Source organism: Podarcis pityusensis (genome assembly GCF_964106645.2).
Source record: "Podarcis pityusensis genome assembly, chromosome: 5".
Lineage (NCBI taxonomy): Eukaryota > Metazoa > Chordata > Lepidosauria > Squamata > Lacertidae > Podarcis > Podarcis pityusensis.
In genome coordinates this window covers 69919133-69941598 of record NC_138032.1, presented here as the reverse complement: position 1 = coordinate 69941598, position 22466 = coordinate 69919133, and the positions used below count along the sequence as shown (strand labels likewise).

At 43.6% G+C, this 22466-nt stretch overlaps 1 protein-coding gene across 1 annotated transcript in view; it reads right to left on the bottom strand.

The window, feature by feature from the left end:
* SGPL1 (sphingosine-1-phosphate lyase 1) overlaps positions 1-22466 on the bottom strand; it is a 37172-nt gene that overhangs the window by 4985 nt on the left and 9721 nt on the right. Inside the window, exons 2-12 of the mRNA XM_081004726.1 lie at positions 20925-21090; positions 19286-19353; positions 18889-19036; positions 17696-17775; positions 15397-15525; positions 6594-6682; positions 5211-5316; positions 4916-5014; positions 2794-2943; positions 1775-2013; positions 746-892 (exon numbers count right to left, since the gene is read on the bottom strand). Coding sequence (XP_080860852.1) covers positions 746-892; positions 1775-2013; positions 2794-2943; positions 4916-5014; positions 5211-5316; positions 6594-6682; positions 15397-15525; positions 17696-17775; positions 18889-19036; positions 19286-19353; positions 20925-21090 — 1421 coding nt within the window. The remainder of the gene's footprint in view (positions 1-745; positions 893-1774; positions 2014-2793; positions 2944-4915; positions 5015-5210; positions 5317-6593; positions 6683-15396; positions 15526-17695; positions 17776-18888; positions 19037-19285; positions 19354-20924; positions 21091-22466) is intronic.

Here is a 22466-nt window from a genome sequence, read left to right as displayed (position 1 = left end):
TTCTTCACTTGAAATATGTGCATTTGCTTCTTTTGTAATTAATTATTCCAAATTGCTGCAACTAGTGCGCGATCAGAGACAGCGTCCAGGAGAGCCGAGGTCCACACGGGGGCATTCTGCCTAGGGCCCTCACCCCCTTCTTTCGAATTAGGGGGTGATTTATGGGCACAGCAGGCAAGGGCAGTGTTCCCCATTTCCTTGGGGCAACAAGGGAGGCTGCCTACTCCCGTAACAGCCTCTTAATTACCCCGTGTGGGTCGGAGAGATGGTATTGTCGGCCATCTTCCAATGTGCCCCCAGTGGCCCCGCTTCTCTGTGCTTCCTGTTCCTCTTGAGAAACCAAGCTATTTGTTCGGAGCGTTGTGAAGTCACAGAACACCCAACGAATCAATACCTTTTTCGCTCTGCTATTGAAATGCAGAAGCCATCTGTGTCAACACTTTTTTGGTTTAAAAAAATAGTTTAAAAAGAAAGTGTCTTTGCGAGATCAAATGCAGGAGAAGCTTCCCGTCCTCTTCGCATCGTAGCACAATGGCATGTGAATTCCTTTGCCCTTCCTCGCCATGCCCTCTCACTCCAGACGCTTTGAGTACTTGGGCTCACGTAAAATGTAGTAATTTCTAATGTGGCTATTGCGGTAAATAAATTTTCCTTGGGAGTGGTGCAAGCACCAAAACAGCTCAACTTGCTCATTCTCCTTCTCAAAGCACTCAGCCCACAGAGCCCAGGATTACGACGAGCTCACCTTGGAGGAAACTGCAGAATGTTCAGATTCCATCCTCTTGTTATTAACATGTTTGACAACCGATATATGTCAAATGTGTCCGACCCCAAAGCAAGTGCAGACACCTCGGGATTTCCAAAGATGAAGATGTTGTCAATTTTCCGCAGCCTTAAAAAGATGCAAGTTTAAAAAGTTTACACTATTATTCTTTATTGAATTTATATACCGCCCTATACCCAGAGGTCTCAGGGTGGTTCACAGAACAAAATCAAAATATTCCTATTGCCTTTTGATACTGATGGGGGGGAATGATGCATACACCCTAATTACATTTAATTCTGATAATATTGTTCAGATTTTTATTATTGTCAAAGGCTGGCTTCCCTACCTCTAAATTCAGGGAAACCCTCCATCTCTCCCTAAAAGAGCACAGAAAGCGGTTACTGATCAGTGTCACCCTTCTTCCCCTCCAGAACAGCTGCAAGGAGCAGTTTGGTTTCAAGTTGGCTCATTTCACACAAACAGAAGGTTGACAAATACGCTGCTGTTAAAAGAAAATGTAAGCAAACACTTCCAAACTCCTTGCAGCCATGCTGTGTGGAGGAGGAGAGGGCAGCATGTGAGCTTTAGGCTTGCATAGGCCTGTACATATCACACTAAACAATGGTTTGTCTCAGTGGTGGGGAACCTGTGGCTCATGGTCAGGGATGATGGGAGTTGTAGTTCAACAACATCTGGAAGGCCATAGCTTCCCCATCCCGTCTAGCATGACATCTTAATGAGGCCAATGTTTTCTTAAGTTTTCATAGAGTAAGTCTGTTCGCCTCTCTTCTTCAAGGAGCTGCCACCACCTGCTATCCCAAGGATGGGGGGCTCTTTTAGCTTCATGGGCCATGTCCTTATCAGGATCAGCCTCATGGGCCAAATTTGGCAGGTGGACAAATTTAAACAACATTATGATGTCATGATTGGCAGATGGGTGGCCCCGACCAAATCTCAAAATCTCTATTTGAAGCATCTGGCTTTGTCCCCTTTAAACCCTGCACGTACTCTGCTTCGAGGAAGCGCGCAGCTGCAATTATCTTCCTGGTGTATTCCACGTATCCGTCTTCTCCTATGTGCATCATGGTCGCCCAGCAAGCTGCGATGAGGCCACCTGGCCTGGAACCAGACATGGTAGGGGAGGCGTAGATACCTCCTGGCCAGTCAGGGGCAATGAAGAACTGATACTGCCGATATCTCTCGCTGCTGTACAGGATCACGGAGGAGCCCTTTGGCGCATAGCCGTACTGCAGAGGAAGAGATGGGAGTCCAAGTTGCAAAGCAATAAGCAGCAAGCATTTAATACAAATCCCCACACACAAGAATCTGATGGAGACTGAATTCCACAGACAGGGAATTGCAGGTAGAACCGGCAACTTAATGATTCCACACTGGCTTCAGTGATTTTTAAAATGTTAAGTGTGGATTTTCTTTTTTCTTATAAAGCATTGCAGCTGCTGAAAGTCTATGGGCAGGTGAGAGCTCTGCCAGATGAGGCCAAAGACCCACCTGCACCGGGATCTCGCTCTCTCCAAGGCCAACCAGATGCCTATGGGAAGCCTGCAAGCTATTTAGAGTGTCTCGTTCAAAGACTGGACGTAACAAGGGGACAGGTGTCAACTTGCTAAAAAGACAGAGGATCACATCTGAACCCAGTTCCAAACATTCTGAAGATTAATGTATTAATGCATTTAGTCTTCTATTCAATTCCACTCCTTTCTTGCAAAGGTAAATTCTCCTGCAGTGTACACATCTGCCATCATGCTTATATACCCTGAACCTAAACAAGTTTACTCAGAAGTGCAGTGAGATTTATTTGCAAGGACTTATGTTTAGGATTAAGAGACGTGGGTGGCGCCTTTAAGTTTGGATTGCAGTTTAGGGCAAATGTCCAGTGGCAATGATCACAAAAGTCTTTCCGTACAAATGAACCAGAAGCAGAATTAAAGGAAGCATGCCTGACCCAGTTTGGAGAGTGGACAATCGACTCAAGCTAGATTTCCTCCATTAAACCTGCTTAAACTCACCTTGTGGGTATCTGCAGAAATGCTGGTGACACCTTTCACTCGGAAATCAAAACCCCCCTTCAGAGGGTACCCTGCCTTCTCCATGAAGACAATGAGAAAGCCTCCCAGGCAAGCGTCCACGTGGAAGGGAATCTTGTATTTCAATGCAAGCTGTGCCAAAGGGGGAAATCAACTTAGTTTCTCCAGCTAAACCAAAAGCAACGAGACGGAAACTTCCTGCCAAGTGTGAACCTCAAAAGTATCAAACCTATTTACATTGTTTGAAAAGACGATTGAGCATTCTTCCCCAAAAAGATGCAAAATTCACCATTCTACAAGCAAGGAGGCCCTGACCAGTGGCTTCAGATTCTGGTAGTGTCTACCAAAAGTCCTTCTATTTGTAATTTCCAAACTGTTATCCTCCCTTTGATCCTCATGAAGTCAAGGAACGGGGAGATCTGTATCAATACAAGGTTGCTTCAAATCCAAAACTGATCCCAAGGAATGGACCTTGTGAGGGACGTGTTTTGATCATGTCTTCTTTTGCTGGCAAAGTCAAGGTCGCTCCAACTTCCAACTAAATGCTTGAACAGCTCATGCTGGGTATTCGCACTACAGGATACTTAAGCAGTATGAAATGTAGGGCACAGCCTTATACCAAGTCAGATCTAGCTCTATATAGACTGGCAGAGGTTCTCCAGAATTTGATGCAAAAATCATTGCCGTTCCTACCTAGATGCCAGGAGGCTGAAGCAGGGATATTTGGCATGCAAAACATGTTCACCACCACTGAGCTGAAGCCCCTCTCTTAAGGTACAGCCTGACTCCCACCCCAATGCCCAGGGCAGGATTTGGAGCATAAATTGGCTACATAAATTTGCATGTACAATGTAAATGTATGCTTCTAACCAAGAGCTACAGCTGACACACATGCCAGAACACACAGCGCTCTCTCTCCTGGGCTGAGCCCACACAGGTATCTGCTCAGCAAGTCATAAATTTTGCTAGTGCGGGTGACACTTGGTGAAAACTTCCATTGCAGCAAGGAGGAGGGAGCAGTTGAAATGCCTAAGCCAGGGGCCAGTAAAGTTTTTGTGGCTTCGGCCGTTTCACGGTCCCGCAGACGCCACAGTGGGCTGGAGTGCGCGTGCATGCATGTGCAAACGCTATTTCCAGTGCTCCTTCCAGAGCGGAGGAGGTGTGCACAGCTTCCCATTGGCTGCAGGGGCTTCCTGCAGCCAATGGGAAGCCGGCCAGCGTCACGGAAGGCGGTCCCTCTTGGGAAACTGTGTACGTGCAGCTACTCGCACAGAGTCAGTTAAGGTTTGGCAGACAGCCAGAAGATCATGTGAAGGAGTACGTCTGCCTGGTGATAACAGAGACATGGAGACAGCTCCCTGATTTGTCAAGCTATCTCAAGGGAGTGATAATTAATGGCCTCCTAACTGGAATGTGTTAGTTCAGAGTTTGGAGTTCAGAGTTCTGTGTGCCAGTGTAGGAGTTGTGAGTCGTGTCAGAGAGAGCTAGCAAAAGATCCGTGTTCTGTTCCTGTAAATAGTCCACTGTATATAATAAACACCTAACTACAAGTTCCTGGTTCCTTCTTCGTCTATCCTGTCTGCAGCCAAGTCGCCAATTGCTTCCGTGGATTCTGCGTTTACTCTGCTAGGTCTGGCTAAGGTCCTGCAACTAGTCAGAAAGTTGCGAAACACCAACAGGTTTTGCCAACAGTCCCACTCTGCTCAGCGGGAGTGGGGGTCCCTGAGTGGGCGGTGGGGGTCCATGGGCCGCTTAAACGACCCCCATGGGCTGCTTGTGGCCTGCAGGCCTTAGGTTGCCGATCCCTGGCCTAAGACCACAGAAGGTATGGTAACAGAACCGTTTGCTATCTTCCAAAGATGTGGAGCTGCACTCAGTTACATCAGGATATTGCAGTCACTTTGCAAGTGATGCGAGTTTGTATTTATGGACACATGATGCCCTGCAGGAGGCCAGATCCGTACATGCAGCTGGGTTTTCCATTCATCAGCTATGGATCAGGGGGCTGGAGGGATAAACGTTGTGTGTTGAAAACAACTCTTCCCTCCCCCCCCCCACAGGAAGCAATGTATATCTCAGGTTGAAGTGGCACAAAGGTAGTTACCTCTGCGACCTCCTCAATTGGGTCCATGACTCCATGAGGAAACTGCGGTGCTGAGCAGACCAGCATGGCTGTATTCTTGGAAATGGCTCTCTTCATTGCCTGAAAAAAATCAAGAGGAAACGATCAGGCAGTCAAGATGCTCTATTAGATACCAGTCTTCAGAATGGCACATCAGGCCTGCAACTATGATTGGGATACAGGGCCTTTTGATGAACCCTGTCCTAGGAAGCCCAACGATGTTCAATACTTTACAGAGTCACTATTGATAAGAGGTCTGAGAATATCTGAGCAATACCTTAACATCCACTTGCATCGTCTTGGTCAATGGAATGTGCACAATCTTCATCCCAAAATAATGAGCTGCTTTATCAAATGCTGCATGGACACTCACTGGAACCAGCCTGGGGAAGACAGATATAGCAAGATATCTCAGAAAACGTTTGTAGTTGCCTGTGATTTGTATCTTTCCTGTTTCATCCCCTCCTTGTCTGCACAAAAATAAACTGATATATACCTGAAAGCCTGGGAGATGTGGGGGACTTAAAGAAATACATGGATCGCATGGACCTCTGATAAGTTGTTTTTGCTATTAAAAAAACAGCAACCACACAAGACCACAGTTTGGAAAACTGCACAAGTTATTCTGTATGCCCAGTGGGGCATTTGGCTTGTCACAAACAACAGTCACCACCCTCTGCATGGCAGGCAGCTTTTGAAATGGAAGGGCTCGGGGTCGTGGATTCTAGGCCTTACATTGGGCAAAAGATTCCCGCATTGCAGGGGGAGCTGGACTAGATGATCCTCGTGGTCCCTTCCAACTTTGTGATCCTATTATTCTGCCTCCACTGAGAGTTTATTCTTCCATGAACAACAACCGAACTCCAAAGTGCTCCTAGATAAGCAAAAGTCTTTGGGGGGGGGTGCATTTAGAAGAGATTTCAAAGTTGTGCTTTTTGAATTCTTGCCATTCTGCAGTGAATTCAGAGTTTAATTCAGAGTATGACTATTGGCCATAGGGGATGGGACTGATGGGAGTTGGGAGTCCGAAAAACATCTGCAGGGAACCATGTTTGGTTACCCCTCCCGTTTAGTTTTTGATTCCATTTTCTTCGGTATAAAGTATTTGTCAGTACGTCTTTCAACCGATGTCAGCGACTGGGCTCAATAACTGGTTCTGCCCTGATGGGACTAGGAAACTGGAGCACTTTCAGAGACCTTCCAGTCCTGGAAAGCAGGTCCCAGTGCACTGGACCCACAACTGTGCATTGTGAGCACCAGACTCAGCAGAGTATAAATAACGCAGAAGCTAGCTGTGAAGCATAACTCCTTTTATTTCTAATAGCTACTACAAACTAAAGAACTACTGGCTTGCATGAGTGTTACATCTCCCAGTCAGCCATCTAGTCACTACATAGATAAGACTGTCTCCACACACAGGCAGGCAGTCAGGAGCGGAAGAGTAGAAGAGCAGTTTCCGCCCCCTCCTTTCTCAAAACATCAGATCAGGAGATTCTTGCAATGGGAGGGGGTGAAAATATCAACAGTATTGGCCCAGCATATGAAAAGCTAAAGTAGTGACCGGTCTAAAAAGATGCTTAATGAAAATAACCTCCTATATTAAGGGTGTGATTAGTTACTTTGTGGGGGGGGGGGGATAATGGGCTAATGGGCTACATACATTTCTGGATGCTTGATTCCTTTCTCGTAAGCCAAATTCCTGTAAGCTTTACAGACCATCAGGATGCTCTCAGTCCCACCAGAGGTCATCTGTTAAGAAGGAATTAAAAACAGCAGACACACTTAAATGACCATATACAAATGGAAGTACCGTCTTATACTGGAAAGTGAATTTTAGTCCCTAGTTATTAAAAACCTTGAAAGAGTGTGAAGTGCACACGCACACACACACAAATATAGACACCCACGCACGCACGCACATACACACATCACAGGAGAGGATGTAAGTGCCACAGCAACACCAAAATCAAGCCAAGGAGATGCAACGCCCTGTCCTAACAACGGAAGAATTCCACACACACAAATTGCACTAACAGAACAAAGGGACTATCAGCATGTTAACTACAAAAGCTCCTGTAGGCAGCAGGTCTTTTCCAACTACAGGGATATATATATTCCTATATATATATATATATATATATATATATATATATATATAGAATATATATATATATATATATATATATATATATATAGAATACATACATATATATATATATATTCAACAATGAAACCCTTTCCAGTAAAGAGGAACGGATGACAGCAGTTGTGGCAAGGACTTTTCTGCATCCAGACTTGTTGGTACACATAAACCCAAAGAGACATTGAAGTAATCTGAGAAAGGGAGACAGATGAATGAGAAATCTGCTTAAGAGACTCGGCTGTTGTTGTTGTTGGTGGTGGTGGCCTGGTGTTATGGGATCCAGCGTCCAAGCCACTCTTTCTTAACTTCTTTGTGCAAAAGCGTCTCCAAACATTCCAGCTACTGTGCATATCAGAAAAGAGCAGAGTTGTGGTATTTTGAAGATTATGACCACTCTTCATGGGACAATCCAAAATTTATAAGCAGTAGAAATGTAAATGAGAGTCTAGTCCATTACTGAGCACAATTGCAGAACTGCCACGTTCAGACCCCTGCTTAAAGCTTTGATGTCAACTTTAGCCTATATAACACTGTCTTGGTTACCTTCCAGTGTAGACTATTATCTCCTTAAGACTGTATGAATCACTGTCACACGACATTTATTCTGGTTTTTGCAATATATTGGGCAGCTGGCCAATGCCAGGTGACTCAGCAACAGCTGACAGCCTTTTCAAGCATGTATAGCTGGCTGACTTCCTCTAATACAGGGGGGAAGCTCAGAACGTGACGAGCAAAAAATGAAGCAGACAACGTCTGGGAATATCTTTCTAATTCTGTCTGCAAAAAAGAAAGAAAGTTGAATGCATTATCTCAAGAATCTGACTATTTTAAGGGAAAAGGAGAGATGTCTTATCACATATATTTATATATATATACACACACTCTCTCTCGAAGGAAGTTTAGAGGGTATAACTCTTCCTTGCTAATCTGTCAGTTCCACTACATATAACATTGGCATTCCACAGCAAAACAACAGCCTATTATGATTATTTTTAAGCACCTCTAGAGTACATGGCATATGAATAAACAAGAACCATTTCTATGAAAGGAGAGGGAGAAAAAGCCTCATGCAGCAAATCTCAAATTCACTGCTTATGGCACTTGGGCAACAGCGGGTATATTTACACTACAAACCAGTTTAATATTAATATTCCTCTGCCAGGAATCCTGGGGTGTGTAGTTCTGTGTGGGAATTCTCAACATCCTCAACAAACTACACGTCCCAAGATTCTTCAGGGGAGGTTATTACAGTTGAACTACCCACAACTATGCCTCAGCTGTGGAAACTTCATGAGAACACAATGCCAGTACTGAAGGTCAATGTAATAGATTTAGTGCATTTACTATAGGGAAAGGCGAATGATATGTTTTTTTTAAAAATAAATGACAAATAATAAAGGCACATATATTGTGGGCGTATGAAAAAAAGGGTGTGCGCCAGAAGTAATAACTCACACTATAAAAAATTACTTGCAAGATGAAACCACAAAGTCCAACTGAACAAGTACAAATTTAAATCAGCTCCCTGCCATAGAATTGTAGAATTGGAAGGGACCCTGAGGATCATCTAGTCCAACGCCCTGAAATGCAGGAATATGCAGCTGCCCCATGCAGGGATCGAACCTGCAACCTTAGCATTATCAGCACCACTCTCTAACCAACTGAGCTATCCACCTATGGCTTATCTGTGAAACCTGTAATTCCCTACTAATTCTCAGAATCACTGTAACCCCCTTGGAATATATAGCTCACAATTTGTCAATGTAAGAGCCCTCATCCTTTTGATTCCTCTCCCTTTAAAAAAACACAAGCCAAGAAAGCAAACTGTCATTGCACAAGTCAATACCTCACTCCCGACCCTATCCCTCTAACAAAGAAAGAACAGATGATGCACTGTTTGTTTTTAGCAGAAGCCGGACAGCTGTGAAAACACCAACAAGGAATTGTATGCTGCTCAGCAAGATTCTTATCCCAGTGCTGTTGTTCTTCCCAAGTGGGATTTGGGTAAAGCACTGGCGAATTTCAGCATGGCATGTGTCTGGGGAGAAAAGGCTGGGCTTATTTGCAAGTGAGGGAAGCATGGGGTGTCATCTCCCCCCCCCAAAAAAAAACACACACACCAAAGATAGCATTTCCTATACAATAAACTCCTCTTTTATTCTGTCCTGTTCTGTGTAGGGAAATTACTTGACAGGAAATCTTCATACTAACCTTCCCCAACCTGGTGCCCCTCCATATGTTGTACTACAACTCCCATCAGCACCTGCCAGCACAGCCACTGATGGAAGCTATAGCACATACATCAACATTTGGGAGGCAGAGGAGCGAGGGAGAGAAGGAAGTTCTGCTTCCAGTGCATATCTAGTTATTAAACCCCCCAGAACAGCTGGGCAAAAAAATTGGCCTTACTCATTTTTCCTTTTCACTTTGTTTCTTGACAAGATTATTCTGAATGTTGCCAGTTTGAGCAGGTAAGAGCACATTTAAGATGTGCATTTCTGAACTCTGCAGAAGACAGAAAGGGTGCGTGAGAGACCAAGAGGAATATCATTTGGTTCTGGGATTAAAGATCATGGATAGTTTCCTGGTAATAGTGGGAATGGTTTGGCAAGCACAAGAGGCAATGTCAAGTTTGTTACAATGGTAGAGCAGTACAACAGAAGCATGTAATCCTCTTAGTTTGGTTGGAAACCCACAAGACGGCAGCACATCTATGCCCACAGACACAGCAAAACTGGAGCGACACATAGCCTGAACCTCTGGTAAAAACAAAATGCCGCCACTGGCAATTAATTCTTTATGGGTAAGAACAGTGGGACTGCTCTTATGACTTGGCAGGCTTTCAGTTTTCACCAGAGGTTCAGACTGTGCGTTGTCCCTAATCTTTTTCTCACTGTTGCAATATATTTTGCATTTGAAAGTCACGTGGAAAATTGGCTCCATTACAGGCTGGAAATGCCAATAAGGCCTACGTGCATGGCCTCTGAAAATAAATCAGAGGTGGCAGGTCATATGTTGCAAGGGAGGAGACTAAAAATGAAAGCTCCCCATTTCTCAATGTAAAATATGCCCAGGCGCAGTAGATGTGGCAAAGTCACCCTGGAATTCCTTGGGTCAGGCAATAAGAATATTGCTACAGTTCTTCACCACATTTAGTTTCTTTGTTTAGCATAACAGCTCAAGAACCTTCTTTGAAGAGTAGTAATAGGTAGAAGATGCTTGGGCTCAGTGACTTTTGATGAGTGGCGGGTGCTAGCAGATTGCAAAGGCAGCAGAGATTTGCAAGTTTTAATTTCAGGAAATTAATTACAAAGGGTTGGGATCATATTGCATCTCTCCCTGTTCCTCCTGCTCTTGCACTGACACACTTCTGCAAACATTCCATGCCTCTTACAAACATTTCATGGCAAAATCTCTGGCATGTCTTCTCTCTTTAGATTAACAACTAGAGTAAGTGTGTCAGTGAAGGACACAGAAGTATGGGAGCTTGCAGCTGGCTTGCAGCGGCAGGGGGAGATCTAAGGGTAAGTTGTTTGGTTTTGCGGGGGTTGGCTGAGGTAGGTTTCTATGATGCACCTCCCAAGGGGAGGAATCATAAAAAGGTTGTTGTGTAAACTTGCTGTGAAGTGAAACTCCGTGGGCTTAAAAAAATTCTGAAGCAACTACAAAGGAAGTAGCAAAGAAGGAGCTCCACAGCATGCATGTATTAGGAGTACCAGAGTCTAAAGGTAAAAGGTAAAGGACCCCTAGACAATTAAGTCCAGTCAAAAGTGTTAGAATTCCTGCTCCATGATTGCAGTCATGGGATTGCTGTCTATCACATGACGGTGTACGTTTGACTCCACAAAGTGGGAAATGACGGAGACAGGATGTTTGTGTTACTGTGTTCCGTGACGTGGGACTATTGTCCTTTGTTCTTTCTCTTTGCTGTTTGATGCTAGAGAGAGAGGGAGCCATGCTGCGGTGTTCCATGTGTGTTTTATATGTAAATAAAGTAGATTAGCCAAAATGCTGAGTTGCTGAGGTCTGTTACACAAGCTGTGAAGACTCTGCAGATCCCTAAGTGTGCCGATGTCTGTTGGCATCGGTCGCTGTGATGTTCCGGCTGAAGAAAGCTTTTGAAGCTCCCAAACGATCAACCAGGAGGGAGAGAACATGCCAGTTGGGCATGTGTCTCTGCCAGGGTCCTACTCAAGTGTAGGATGAGCTCCTGACAAAAGGCGACTATGGGGTTGCGGCGCTCATCTCACTTTCAGGTCGAGGGAGCAGGTGTTTGTCCACAGACAGTTTTCCGGGTCATGTGGCCAGTATGACTAAACCGCTTCTGGCGCAACGGAACTTCGTGACAGAAACCAGAGCACACGGAAATGGCCTAATTATGTTTTCATTAATCAGGCATCATTATTAAGCCTCAGGATAAACATTTGCCATGCCCAAGCACTGAGGTAGGGCCTTGAAACTCAACAATTCTATACTGCGAGAAAATAGATCAAGAAAAACATTTTTTAAAAGATTAGGAAATGGAAGTATCCGTGCTCTACTCTCAAGTAAAAAACAAAACAAAAAATGGACACTCAGAATTCCAAAAACACATTTTTGCTTCCAGAAATTTACAGCAAGAATAGAGGAGGAAGAAGATATATTGACAGGCATGGCAATAATCAATTAACAAAGACTGTACCACTTTTAAAAAAAGAATTGTTAATTGTACGTAAGCCTTTTTCTCTCTATAGTGCAGAAGGACCCATTTTATGTTGCCAAAAGTCAAACAGAATTAACTAAGCAAATAAAGGCTGCACTGGTGAATCCAGCAAATTAAGTCTGCATGGATTCAGTTAAATGGTATTTAGGCTCTTTTGAAAGTGTGGTGTCAGTACGTTTGTGCAAAATGGAACTGTGGCTCCTAAGACCTAATGGGGCTTCGTGATTAAGAGAATGAGCTGTGATGATCCCACCAAGCTGCCGCATCACACACACACCTGTAACAAGAAGAAGGCTACTAGCCCGTCTTACAGGGTAGTTGTAAGCATTCATTGAGAATGTATGTGAAGACCTTTAACCCTTGAGAGGAAATGCGAAGTAAATGCTAACCACCAACAAATATGCAGCTATTCAAGCAACTATTCATATCATTGAAGAATTGTTTCTTATGCCACACAGCCTCCTCAAAACACCATGTCGTATTTTCTGCTCCAAGTGAGTTCTATTAACCTCTAGCCATACACCTCTAAGTCCTTTGAACTGTTAACCTCCTTCCTAAGTTTCACTGTCTGTGGGCAGCTCCTTCCCTACAGGATTGCAAGGCGATGCTAACCCTGCAAGACGAGTTTGCAAGAAATTAATTTTAATAAGGTCTCCGAGCACACGAAAGTACAACCCTCGCTTCCTTACATCACTGCCTGGGAGCCTGCTGCTTCTTTAGCAACAATGCCTTACCCAGTCTAGGTCACGGCCGGTGACTGGGCACCGAGAGCAGTGGTTTCAGTGTGCCGCTGCTTAGTTGGAAGCACTCTGCCTCAACTGGTGGGCAAGACTGCACAACAACAGTCTCCGGTTCAGCCCCACAGACATAAGAAGACCAGCCCTCCTCACAAATAAGCCTCTTTCAGAGAAGTCACTTGGCAATTTTCATCTGCTGTTGGACAAGAGCAGCTGCCTCAGTACTTAAAACTGGAATTTTATCCTTGATCTCCCATTCAGGTCCTGTATACCTGAAGAAGTGTCTCCACCCCCTGAGGTCCAGCGCCGAGGGCCTTCTGGCGGTTCCCCCACTGCAAGAAGTGAGGATACAGGGAACCACGCAGAGGGCCTTTTTGGTAGTGGCGCCTGCCCTGTGGAACACCCTTCAATCAGATGTCAAGGCAATAAGCAACTGTCTTACTTTTAAAAGACATCTGAAGTCAGCCCTGTTTAGGGAAGATTTTAATGTTCAATGCTGTATTGTGTTTTTAATATTCAGTTGGGAGCTGCCCAGAGTGTCTGGGGAAACCCAGCCAGATGGGCGGAGTATAAATATTAAATTATTATTATTATTATTATTATTCACCCCACACTCACATTCCTAAAAACGTACATGAGGCACAGAAGCACCTGCGAATACAGGCAATGTACAGAAGGTATTTTTGGATCAGCGCAGATGACTGTGAAAGGCAAACTTAGGGCATATCTACATTAATCACTAAGATGTATTGCATTTTATTCATCGTGGCTTCCTCAGTGATTCCTGGGAAATGTGGTATGGTGAGGGTGCTGGTTGCAAGAGACCCTTAGCCTTCTCTATCCCTCGTGAACTACAGTTCCCAGAGTTCCCTGGAGAAAGGGGATAACTATTGCATAAGTCTAAGTCCATAGCACAGATGAGCATCCTAGCAGTAGAACTCTAGAGGCTGGTTTCGTTGTTCATAAGGAACACAGTGGAGGCTAAAGAAGAACAGATTTTTTTATTCTTGGTAGTTTTTCTGATAGCTTTTATTTACATGGAGTTAGAAGATTAACACCATCCAGCATATTGAATGGCAATATTACATCTTGCAAGTTCATGTACGTCCAGGAACTGGAAACGGTATTGTGAACCCATCAAAAGGCAAGCCCTTGACCTAGTACAGATGTGTAGCCAAACAAATGTCCAGTTGGTTTCAAGTCCATCTATGGCATCCATTCTCCCCTCCCCATCACCTCTTGGCATAGGTGAGATACACGGTTTCACAGCTTTGAAAGCCAGGGTTCCCAGATCCTGGCCCACATACAATGCCTCTTGAATTTAACAGACTGACTGTATGCAGAGCTTGACTGTTGTTGGACTACAACACCCATCACCCCTAGCTAGCAGGACCAATGGTCAGGGATGATGGGAGCTGTAGTCCAATAACAGCTGGCGACCCAAGTTGGAGAAACACTGTTTATAGAATGGGACGCTGCATTGCTAGGGTCATAAACCCTAGGCTAACTGCGACACAAAGTTAAAATTAATGGGGTTAAGCATGCCTAAATCTCTGCTGGATTTAGGCCTCTCATCCCATATCTTCATTAGCAACATTGGGGAGGGGGGGTGTTTCCTGCCACCCCACCCCTTATTCTTGCAAACCTTGCAAGTGGCTGCAGGAGAGGGTCACTGAGTCAAACCACAGGGGGTGTTTTTCTAGATCTAAAGTGAAACTGTGACGCTCCCTTGTTCTTTTTGCTATTGAATGCTGCATGTCATTTAACCTTGTTTCATTTACAGTATTGAAATGTGGTTATTTTGTATATTATTTTTGTTTTGCTAGGTTGTTATGAAATTGCTATTGCATTATTTTGTTATGTTATGAAAGTTTTTGCAATGTTTGCTTGAAATGCATCTCTGTTTCTTTGTTGTAAGCAGCTTTAAGAAGTGTGTGTGTGTGTGTGTGTGTGTGTGTGTGTGGAAAAGCAGTATACAAATAAAGTGAATGAATGAATGAATCTTACTGACCCTAAACTGTTCCAGCAACAAACACCATCCACATTAGATCCAAAGGAACTCCTGCCTATTCACTCACCTTCTTGGCTACAGCATATAGAAGATGCTGCTACTAAACATATGAGTTGCTGAAATACCAACCACAATTTTCACCCAACATATTTATTACATACAACTTGCTCTGATAACACACACACACACACACACGGGTGGGGTGGAGAACACAATTCTCTTTCAATTTTGACTTTTTCAAAAACTGGACACCCACAATTCTTGGTGTTGTCCTCTTTAGAAATGACAAGGCTTTTTACATTTGCAAGCAAGTTCACTGCCTGCACAGGTCAACCATTGACATTATGTAAACTAACTAGCCAAGCAGCGTGTAACTTGGAAAAGAGGTTAATGAATAGGACTGCATAACTACCAAGGTATTTGGCAAGCTGTCCACAATTTCTTAATTACCTTTGGTGTCCACTGTGTCACCAGTTTGCCAGCACAGCTGTTAATTGTCAGGATAGCTTATATATGTTCTGCCTACACAGACATATAATTTAGCTACCTGTATTTTAGCTACGTAAAATTTGTTTTCAAACTTTAACAAAATTTAACGGTGTTTCGTTTCTCAACTGTTTTGTGGATTTCAGCTGCGGTTTGTCTACAATTTCATCTGTACACTGCTTAGGCAGCTCTTTCATCAAGCAGGTTATATACATATTCTAATAAATAAAATAACAATTTCATTAGAGTTGGCTAGACCCAAAGCAAATGCAGCTTCCCTTGGAAACAAGGCAAAAAGACACACACTTTTTTCTCTAGTGGATCTTTTAACAATTACACAAATACACTGGCTGAAGCTAGTGGGACTCATGTCGTGTTACTTACTGTTCCACAAGATTTGGGCCCTCCATGGAAAAGCGCACAAGCCATTCTCACGACCTCTGCTTCCATCTTCCTCACGCCCGGAAATATATCTGGATGAAGCGGGTTACTCCATGCAAATTCCTCATAAACCTTCAGGGAGAAAATTGGCTCAGGTGAGATAGCTCCTCCAAAGTAAACCCTGAAAAGGTGATGCTGCACTGTTTTCTTATGTACAGGAGAAAGTCACCTCGCTCCCCATCCACCAAAGGTGACTGGTTTCGGAGAAATCGCAGGAGGACACTGTGGAGTTTTCTCTGCTATAAAGTTAGTCCCAGAATGCTTTGCATACTCTCACCAATCTCATCATCCAAACACCGCAAAAGCTTTGAATACGAGTTACGTCTCACGTGATGGTAGCTGTGTGAAGTGCCGTGTGGAGCTATGCTCGGTGGCCTCAACGTCACAGACACTACCTGTTCCATGCATCCGCCAACATCCACACCTTGGCTGCAAAGTCTGAAGCAGGGACCCCTAGGCTAAATCATGTGAGAAGCCTACATGCACACACAGAGGAGGCTTCCCACCCAAGGCGTGGAGAGGGGTAGGACAAGGCGGCAAAATGCAGCAGAGGAGCAGAACCAATCAGAGGCAGGGCCAGGAAGACCACATGACCTGGGCTTCAAGCTCAAAGGTAGGCCCTTGCTATTTTTTTTGGAATTGTGGGTAAGTTTCACCACTTGCTCCTGAGCAAATCAGACCAAAACGTGACAAACATGCTCATCTTAGAGCTGCAAATGGAAGCAAAAAAATTATGTGATTTGACAAGAGACTGTTTTGTTTTGTTTTGCTACCTGATACAGATTTTATCAAATTTCGGAGTTTAAAATGTTCACAAATATTAAGACAAATATATCCGTTCCGATGGCACATGGCTTGACTACAGTGAACTCAGATTGGCCGATTATTATAAACAAAGCGCTACCACTCAGTGGCTGTTGTTGGATCGAGTGCATGTTGAAAGGTGGAGAACTGTAATATTTTCGTGCCTCCCTCTTCTTTTGGTGCCTTGTTTTATTTTCAGGTGTCGCCATCCATTCCTATCGTGGCTGGGGATTCTGGGGAAACCCAGAAGCAGCCCAGGGTCCCTCTGGACCTCTGAGGGGGGCCTGCAGAGGAGTAAGGGAGCAAGCACAGCCCTGCCCTTCTCCTGCAATTCTAATCACATGGGGCTCAGGTGCCTCTACAGAGCTAGCATGACATTTCTTCCTTCTTATTTTCTGTGACGGAAGGAAAACAAGTTTAAAAAGAGATACAGAGGACTGTTTGGGAGTCAAGAAGACTATTAAACACCTTTCTTTTTCAACAAGCCTTTTAAGCGGAGATTTTGTATCCCGGCCTGAAGCTTGAAAATGTTTTTATGCGTGCTCTCATTGCAGAATCGCGTCAGGTGTGTTTCACAGGAAGCGATTCATGATAAAATGATTTAAGCAAACTCATTGTAAACTGACTGTGGGAGAGGCAGGGAGAGTCTACCAAACTCTTCCACCTTTTCCATACAATTCCTGTCTCCATTGGGCATGGGGGGGAGGATAGGTTTAACTGAATTAATGCTTGGAAGTCACAGCATGTCATAGCTAAACCACATCTTACAATTATGAGCAAGACACATTAATACATTTGAAATGATTCACAGGGCATAAATTCAGGGGAATTTCTGCTTCCAATTCCAATGTGTGTGATCCCTAACCAGTACACCTACTTCACTGGCCTGCCTGAACCTCATTTACTCACAAGTGGGGGGGGGGTTTCCCCTGTCACAATTTGTTTTCCACTTCACATTCCTTCCTGTTCCTTCAAAATAGAACGCCTCATTACAGGGAGAATTAGTTATCCTTATTATTTAATTTGTATACCGCCCTTCACCCGAAGAGAGCACAGGGCAGTTCACAACATAAAAAATACAAAATGAGAAGTTGCTTCATTTAAAATAAGTCATTAAAAAAATAAAAAATTGCACACACGCATTCAGTGTAGTGTAGTGGTCAAGAGCGGTAGATTCGTAATCTGGGGAACCGGGTTTGTGTCCCTGCTCCTCCACATGCAGCTGCTGGGTGACCTTGGGCTAGTCACACTTCTCTGAAGTCTCTCAGCCCCACTCACCTCACCGGGTGTTTGTTGTGGGGGAGGAAGGGAAAGGAGAATGTTAGCCGCTTGTTACCTCCTTCAGGTAGTGATAAAGCTGGATATCAAATCCAAACTCCTCTTCTTCTTCTTCAACAAACCGAAGGATAAATATATAGCTATTACCACACTGAATTACCTTCACAAGCAGATCCGTGAGTTTCTGATCCCCACTGTACACTGTCCCAGACACTTTCCCGTCTTCCCAGTTTACTTCACCTGAAAGCACGGAGACAAGAAACCGCCCGTCATATTTAAAAGCACTTTGCCGATCAAAACTGCAGTTGATTGACTGTTCACACAACGGTGTATGGAGACAACATTAAAACTACAGTCTAGCACAGAGCTGGGGAACCTTTACTCTGCATGCAGAATTAGGCCCAGCAGGTCTCCCTTTCTGACCCACAAGGCTGTTTTTTTTTCTAAGTCACACCCACCTGCCGCTCGCCTGACCTCATATCAGACTTTGGGCAGGTAAAAACAAGGCAATGCGGGGTTTTAAGACACCCTTTGTCAGAGACAACTATCAGAAGATAGGCATGGGTGTTTTTAAGCATTTGCAAACAGCCTGACTCTTAAACTATTGTTAAAAAGCAATGATTAACCATGGAACTGTAAAGTTTTTATTTGCTGATTTTACTGTTTACTATTGGATTCAAATGGATTATTGACTATTGATTTACTTGATATATATGACCAGGAAAGCTGTTTGTAGACAAACGCTGGCTCTCTCGGCCTGAAGCGAGATGAGCACCACACCCCTTAGTCACCTTTGACTGGACTTAACTCTCCATGGGTCCTTTACCTTTTACCTATATGTGTTGGAAGCCACTCAGAGTGGCTGGGGCAACCCAACCAGATGAGCGGGGTATAACTCACAATATTATTATTATTAATATCCTTATTATTACTACTATTACAACAGCAGGTGGCAGGAATTCATGCTCCAGAATGGGACCCAAACTTATAATAACCTCTTTCTGGAAGAGAGAAATGTCCAACACTTGTGAAAAATACATGGCAAGGAGAAATCATGAAAATCAGGTTTTACACCCCTCCAAACAGGAGCTCTCCAAACTTTCTAAGTCAAGTTAGTATTTTCTCATATTCATGCAACTAACAACATTACTTCGTTTTTATGAGACAGTGGCAGGGTTTTTATTTTGTTCTCTTCTCCAAGAACTATGCTTCCATCATTAATTGAGAATGAAGGCTAAGTATTTGTAATACACAGCCATTTGCTGCTGCTTATTAATTAACATTGGCACTGGAGCAGAGCAGAGCAGATGCTGAAACTGATTGACACGTGCCAGTATGCATTCAGACTCATACCCATAGAGCTGTATTCTTTCATCTTCTTCAGCACATCTGGCTGGCTCAAGCCTTTTGCCGGCAGGATTTTGACATAACCTGTTTTTTCTTTCAAGAAACTTAAGGTGCTGGCCATATCTTCCATAGTCTTATTCATCTGTTTCTTTATCTATTAGGATAGACAAACACACATGCAAATATAATATGAACAGATTCTAATCATGGGGATAATTTAATTGCAAATTCCTTGCAAAAAAATAGTTCAAGCCTTGAGTTCAATTTTAAACAAGCTGACCTCTTTTCACAGGTATGCTTTTAATTCCCTCCCCCCCCCCCGAGCATCAAATGATAAAGAGCAATAAATATGTTTCCTCCTAGCAAATTAAATAGGTAAGTAGCTCAATGCTTAAAAACTTACAATAGTACCAATAAAGGGCAATTTGCGTAAATTTCTGAAGAACCACTTTTTAGATCGTGATGTTAAACCTAGAAAGAAAACATTAAAAAAATATATTATTATTCAGCCCCAAAATTTCCAAATGTAATTTTTTTTATTTGCCAGGGTAGAGAAGAATCCCTGCTTCTTGAGTACAGAAGGCTTCCTGCTTCAGAAAGCTGCCTTCTACCCCTCTTGCATGCTTACCTGCACTGCCCTCTAGCCATCAAAGTTCCCAGCAATTTGTTGCCAAGACCTTTGCACTGCCCCTACTGATCCCAAGCACATCCGTGTGCACATCTTTGGGAATTGTAAAACCCTGCATGTACACAGGAGAAGGCTGGCATGCACGAAATTTCTGAGCTGCGAAGCTTCCCCAGATGCTCTTAGACCAGAACGGGCAAGGATATAAATGAAATGCATATCTGCTTTGCGAAGCTGGAAATGCTCTGAAGCCTTCTGAATTCCTGTCTGTGCATAGCAATGGGGGTGGGGGGATAAACTCAATCCAAAAGCTTATGGATGGAATGAACACAGAAAGCAGCACGGATCACATTTGGACATGTGCTGTAGGAAAAAACACTAATACCAACTTTGGTATTGCCTGTGTTATCAAACATGTCTGTATTTAAAATGCTACCTTTCTTTTCTCCATCAAGGACACATGTGCTCACACACACACATGTATATCAAGACCTATCACACCCTACAACAGAGAGTATAACATTTCTTCAATACCATAACCCTGAACTGCAGAGGTGATGGCTAATTTATGAATTTGTTGCATTTGAGTACGTAACTTGTGCACACACTCTCTCTCTCTTGCCATGAACCCTATCAACATATAACTTTATTTGGTGGACCTATTCTACAATACCCAACTTTGAACATTTTCGAGCCAGCTGTTCAAAACGAAACCACAGTTTAGCCTTTTATTTCTAGAAGTATTTATATATGGCCCGGTCACGTTAAGTATCAAGGCAGTGGGCATCATAACAAAATATAACAATAAAAACAATAAAACAATAAAACAATGTGGGAGTCCCAAGGGCTATATAGGGAAGAAGCCCCTGCGTCTGTGGTCCCAATCCCTGGAATAAAGCATTACAGAAATGGACCTGAGTGAGCCTCAAGCTCACACACTCCCATCTCTCCTGGCTGAGCCACAGGAAATTTGAAAGCTTTCATTTCTGTTTTAGATCAGCTACAGCTTGCTCATGCATCTAAACCTGAGCAAACTGTGGTTATACTTAACTCTGATTATGTACACAAGCCAACTCCAAACCAGGCTGGGTTGTTTCCACTAATATTAAGGTTAAACACAGTTTAGGATTTGGACAACACACCAAACTGTGGTTAGTCTTAAAGAGAAATGGAAACTTCTGCTCTCCTCCTTGAAGCTGCACTGGAGGAGAAGCCAAGCTCTCACAAATTATAGTTTAGTCTTAGGGCCAAACACAGCCATAGACGTGGAAATAAAACAAGGTGAAGAGTTAGTTGGGACTTTCTAACCTCACCTCTTTGCTACCACGAAGGTCAGGGGCTTTTAAAAATGAAATCATGCTACGCAAATGGAGTGGACCCCCCAATTCCTCACATCGGAGACGCACACAGCACTTACTTTCTTGTTGGAAGAGGAACCTGTATAGCCAAACAACCAGGAGGGTAGCCCCAATTGTGGATGTTACCAGTTGCCAGGGCTCAGCCCCAGCACACTTTGCATTCACGGCATTTCTTGTTTCGTTTAAATATTGCAGAAGGATTTCTTTGTAGGGAACAACTGCATCCTAGAAAAGAAGAGAAAGCACCCATGAGGCAGAGGGCAAGGGCAAGGCCAAGGCAGAATGAACAAATGTGGCTATAAAGTGAGGTTGATTTATTTGCTATGAGTGTTTTAGCCCCACCTTACGATTCAAAGAAATGCCCAAGGCAGTTTTACCATGGAAGCAAAAGTAACACCAACAATAAAATACAAAAAATTAAATCGAGAAGAAAAGAGGCAGCAAATAAACACATCAATTAGCATGTCAGAGAGGTGGTACAGTGGTACCTAGGGTTAAGAACTTAAATCGTTCTGGAGGTCCGTTCTTAACCTGAAACGGTTCTTAACATGAGGTACCACTACGATTTCTGTTCTCATCCTGAAGCAAAGTTCTTAACCCGAGGTACTATTTCTGGGTTAGCAGAGTCTGTAACCTGAAGCGTCTGTAACCCGAGGTACCACTGTATTTAAAAACCGGGGAGGCAGCAAATTGAGTTACCAAGATCCAAAGGAAGAAGGATAATTTCATAACACTTTGGTTCAATTTTATCTTGTTTGTAGGTAAAGAGGGCTTTATGATTCTGCTTTTGATTTCAGTTACGATTACTGAATCCGGATTACAGCCCTAACAAACTATTATACACCTGTGGTTTCTTTGTGTTTAAAGAAATTGTTATTGTATGCTTTGCAGTTTCTTTTGTGTATAGATAAGAATGGCTGTTTGTTTGGCAATGCAGGATGCCTGCAGGATAGCTCAGTCAGTAGAGCATGAGACTCTTAATCTCAGGGACATGAGTTCGAGCCCCACATTGGGCAAAAAGATTCCCACATTGCCGGGGGTTGGACTAGATGAGCCTCGTGGTCGCTTCCAACTCTACAATACTACAGTGGTGCCCCGCAAGACGAACGCCTCGCAAGACGAAAAACTCACTAGACGAAAGGGTTTAGCGATTTTTGAGTCGTTCCGCAAGACAAATTTCCCTATGGGCTTGCTTCGCAAGACGAAACTTCTTGCGAGTTTGTTTCCTTTTTCTTAAAGCTGCTAAGCCGCTAAGCCGTTAATAGCCACTAAGCCGCTAAGCCGTTAATAGCCGCTAAGCCACTAAGCCGCTAATAGCCGCTAAGCCACTAAGCTGCTAATAGCCGTGCTTCGCAAGACGAAAAAACCGCAAGACAAAGAGACTCGCGGAACGGATTAATTTCGTCTTGCGAGGCACCACTGTATTGTTCTAAAGTTCTCAGCTACAATATTTGTGTATTGCGAAAACTAATAAAAATTATTTACCCCAAAAATGGACAGGCAAAATCCTTGCTCAGCAATAAGTGATGTTGCACAGAGGTGGAGAGTCATCAAAGAGGGATGAGGTGGGCTTTTCTCAGCAGGAGGTTCCAAGGTCAAGA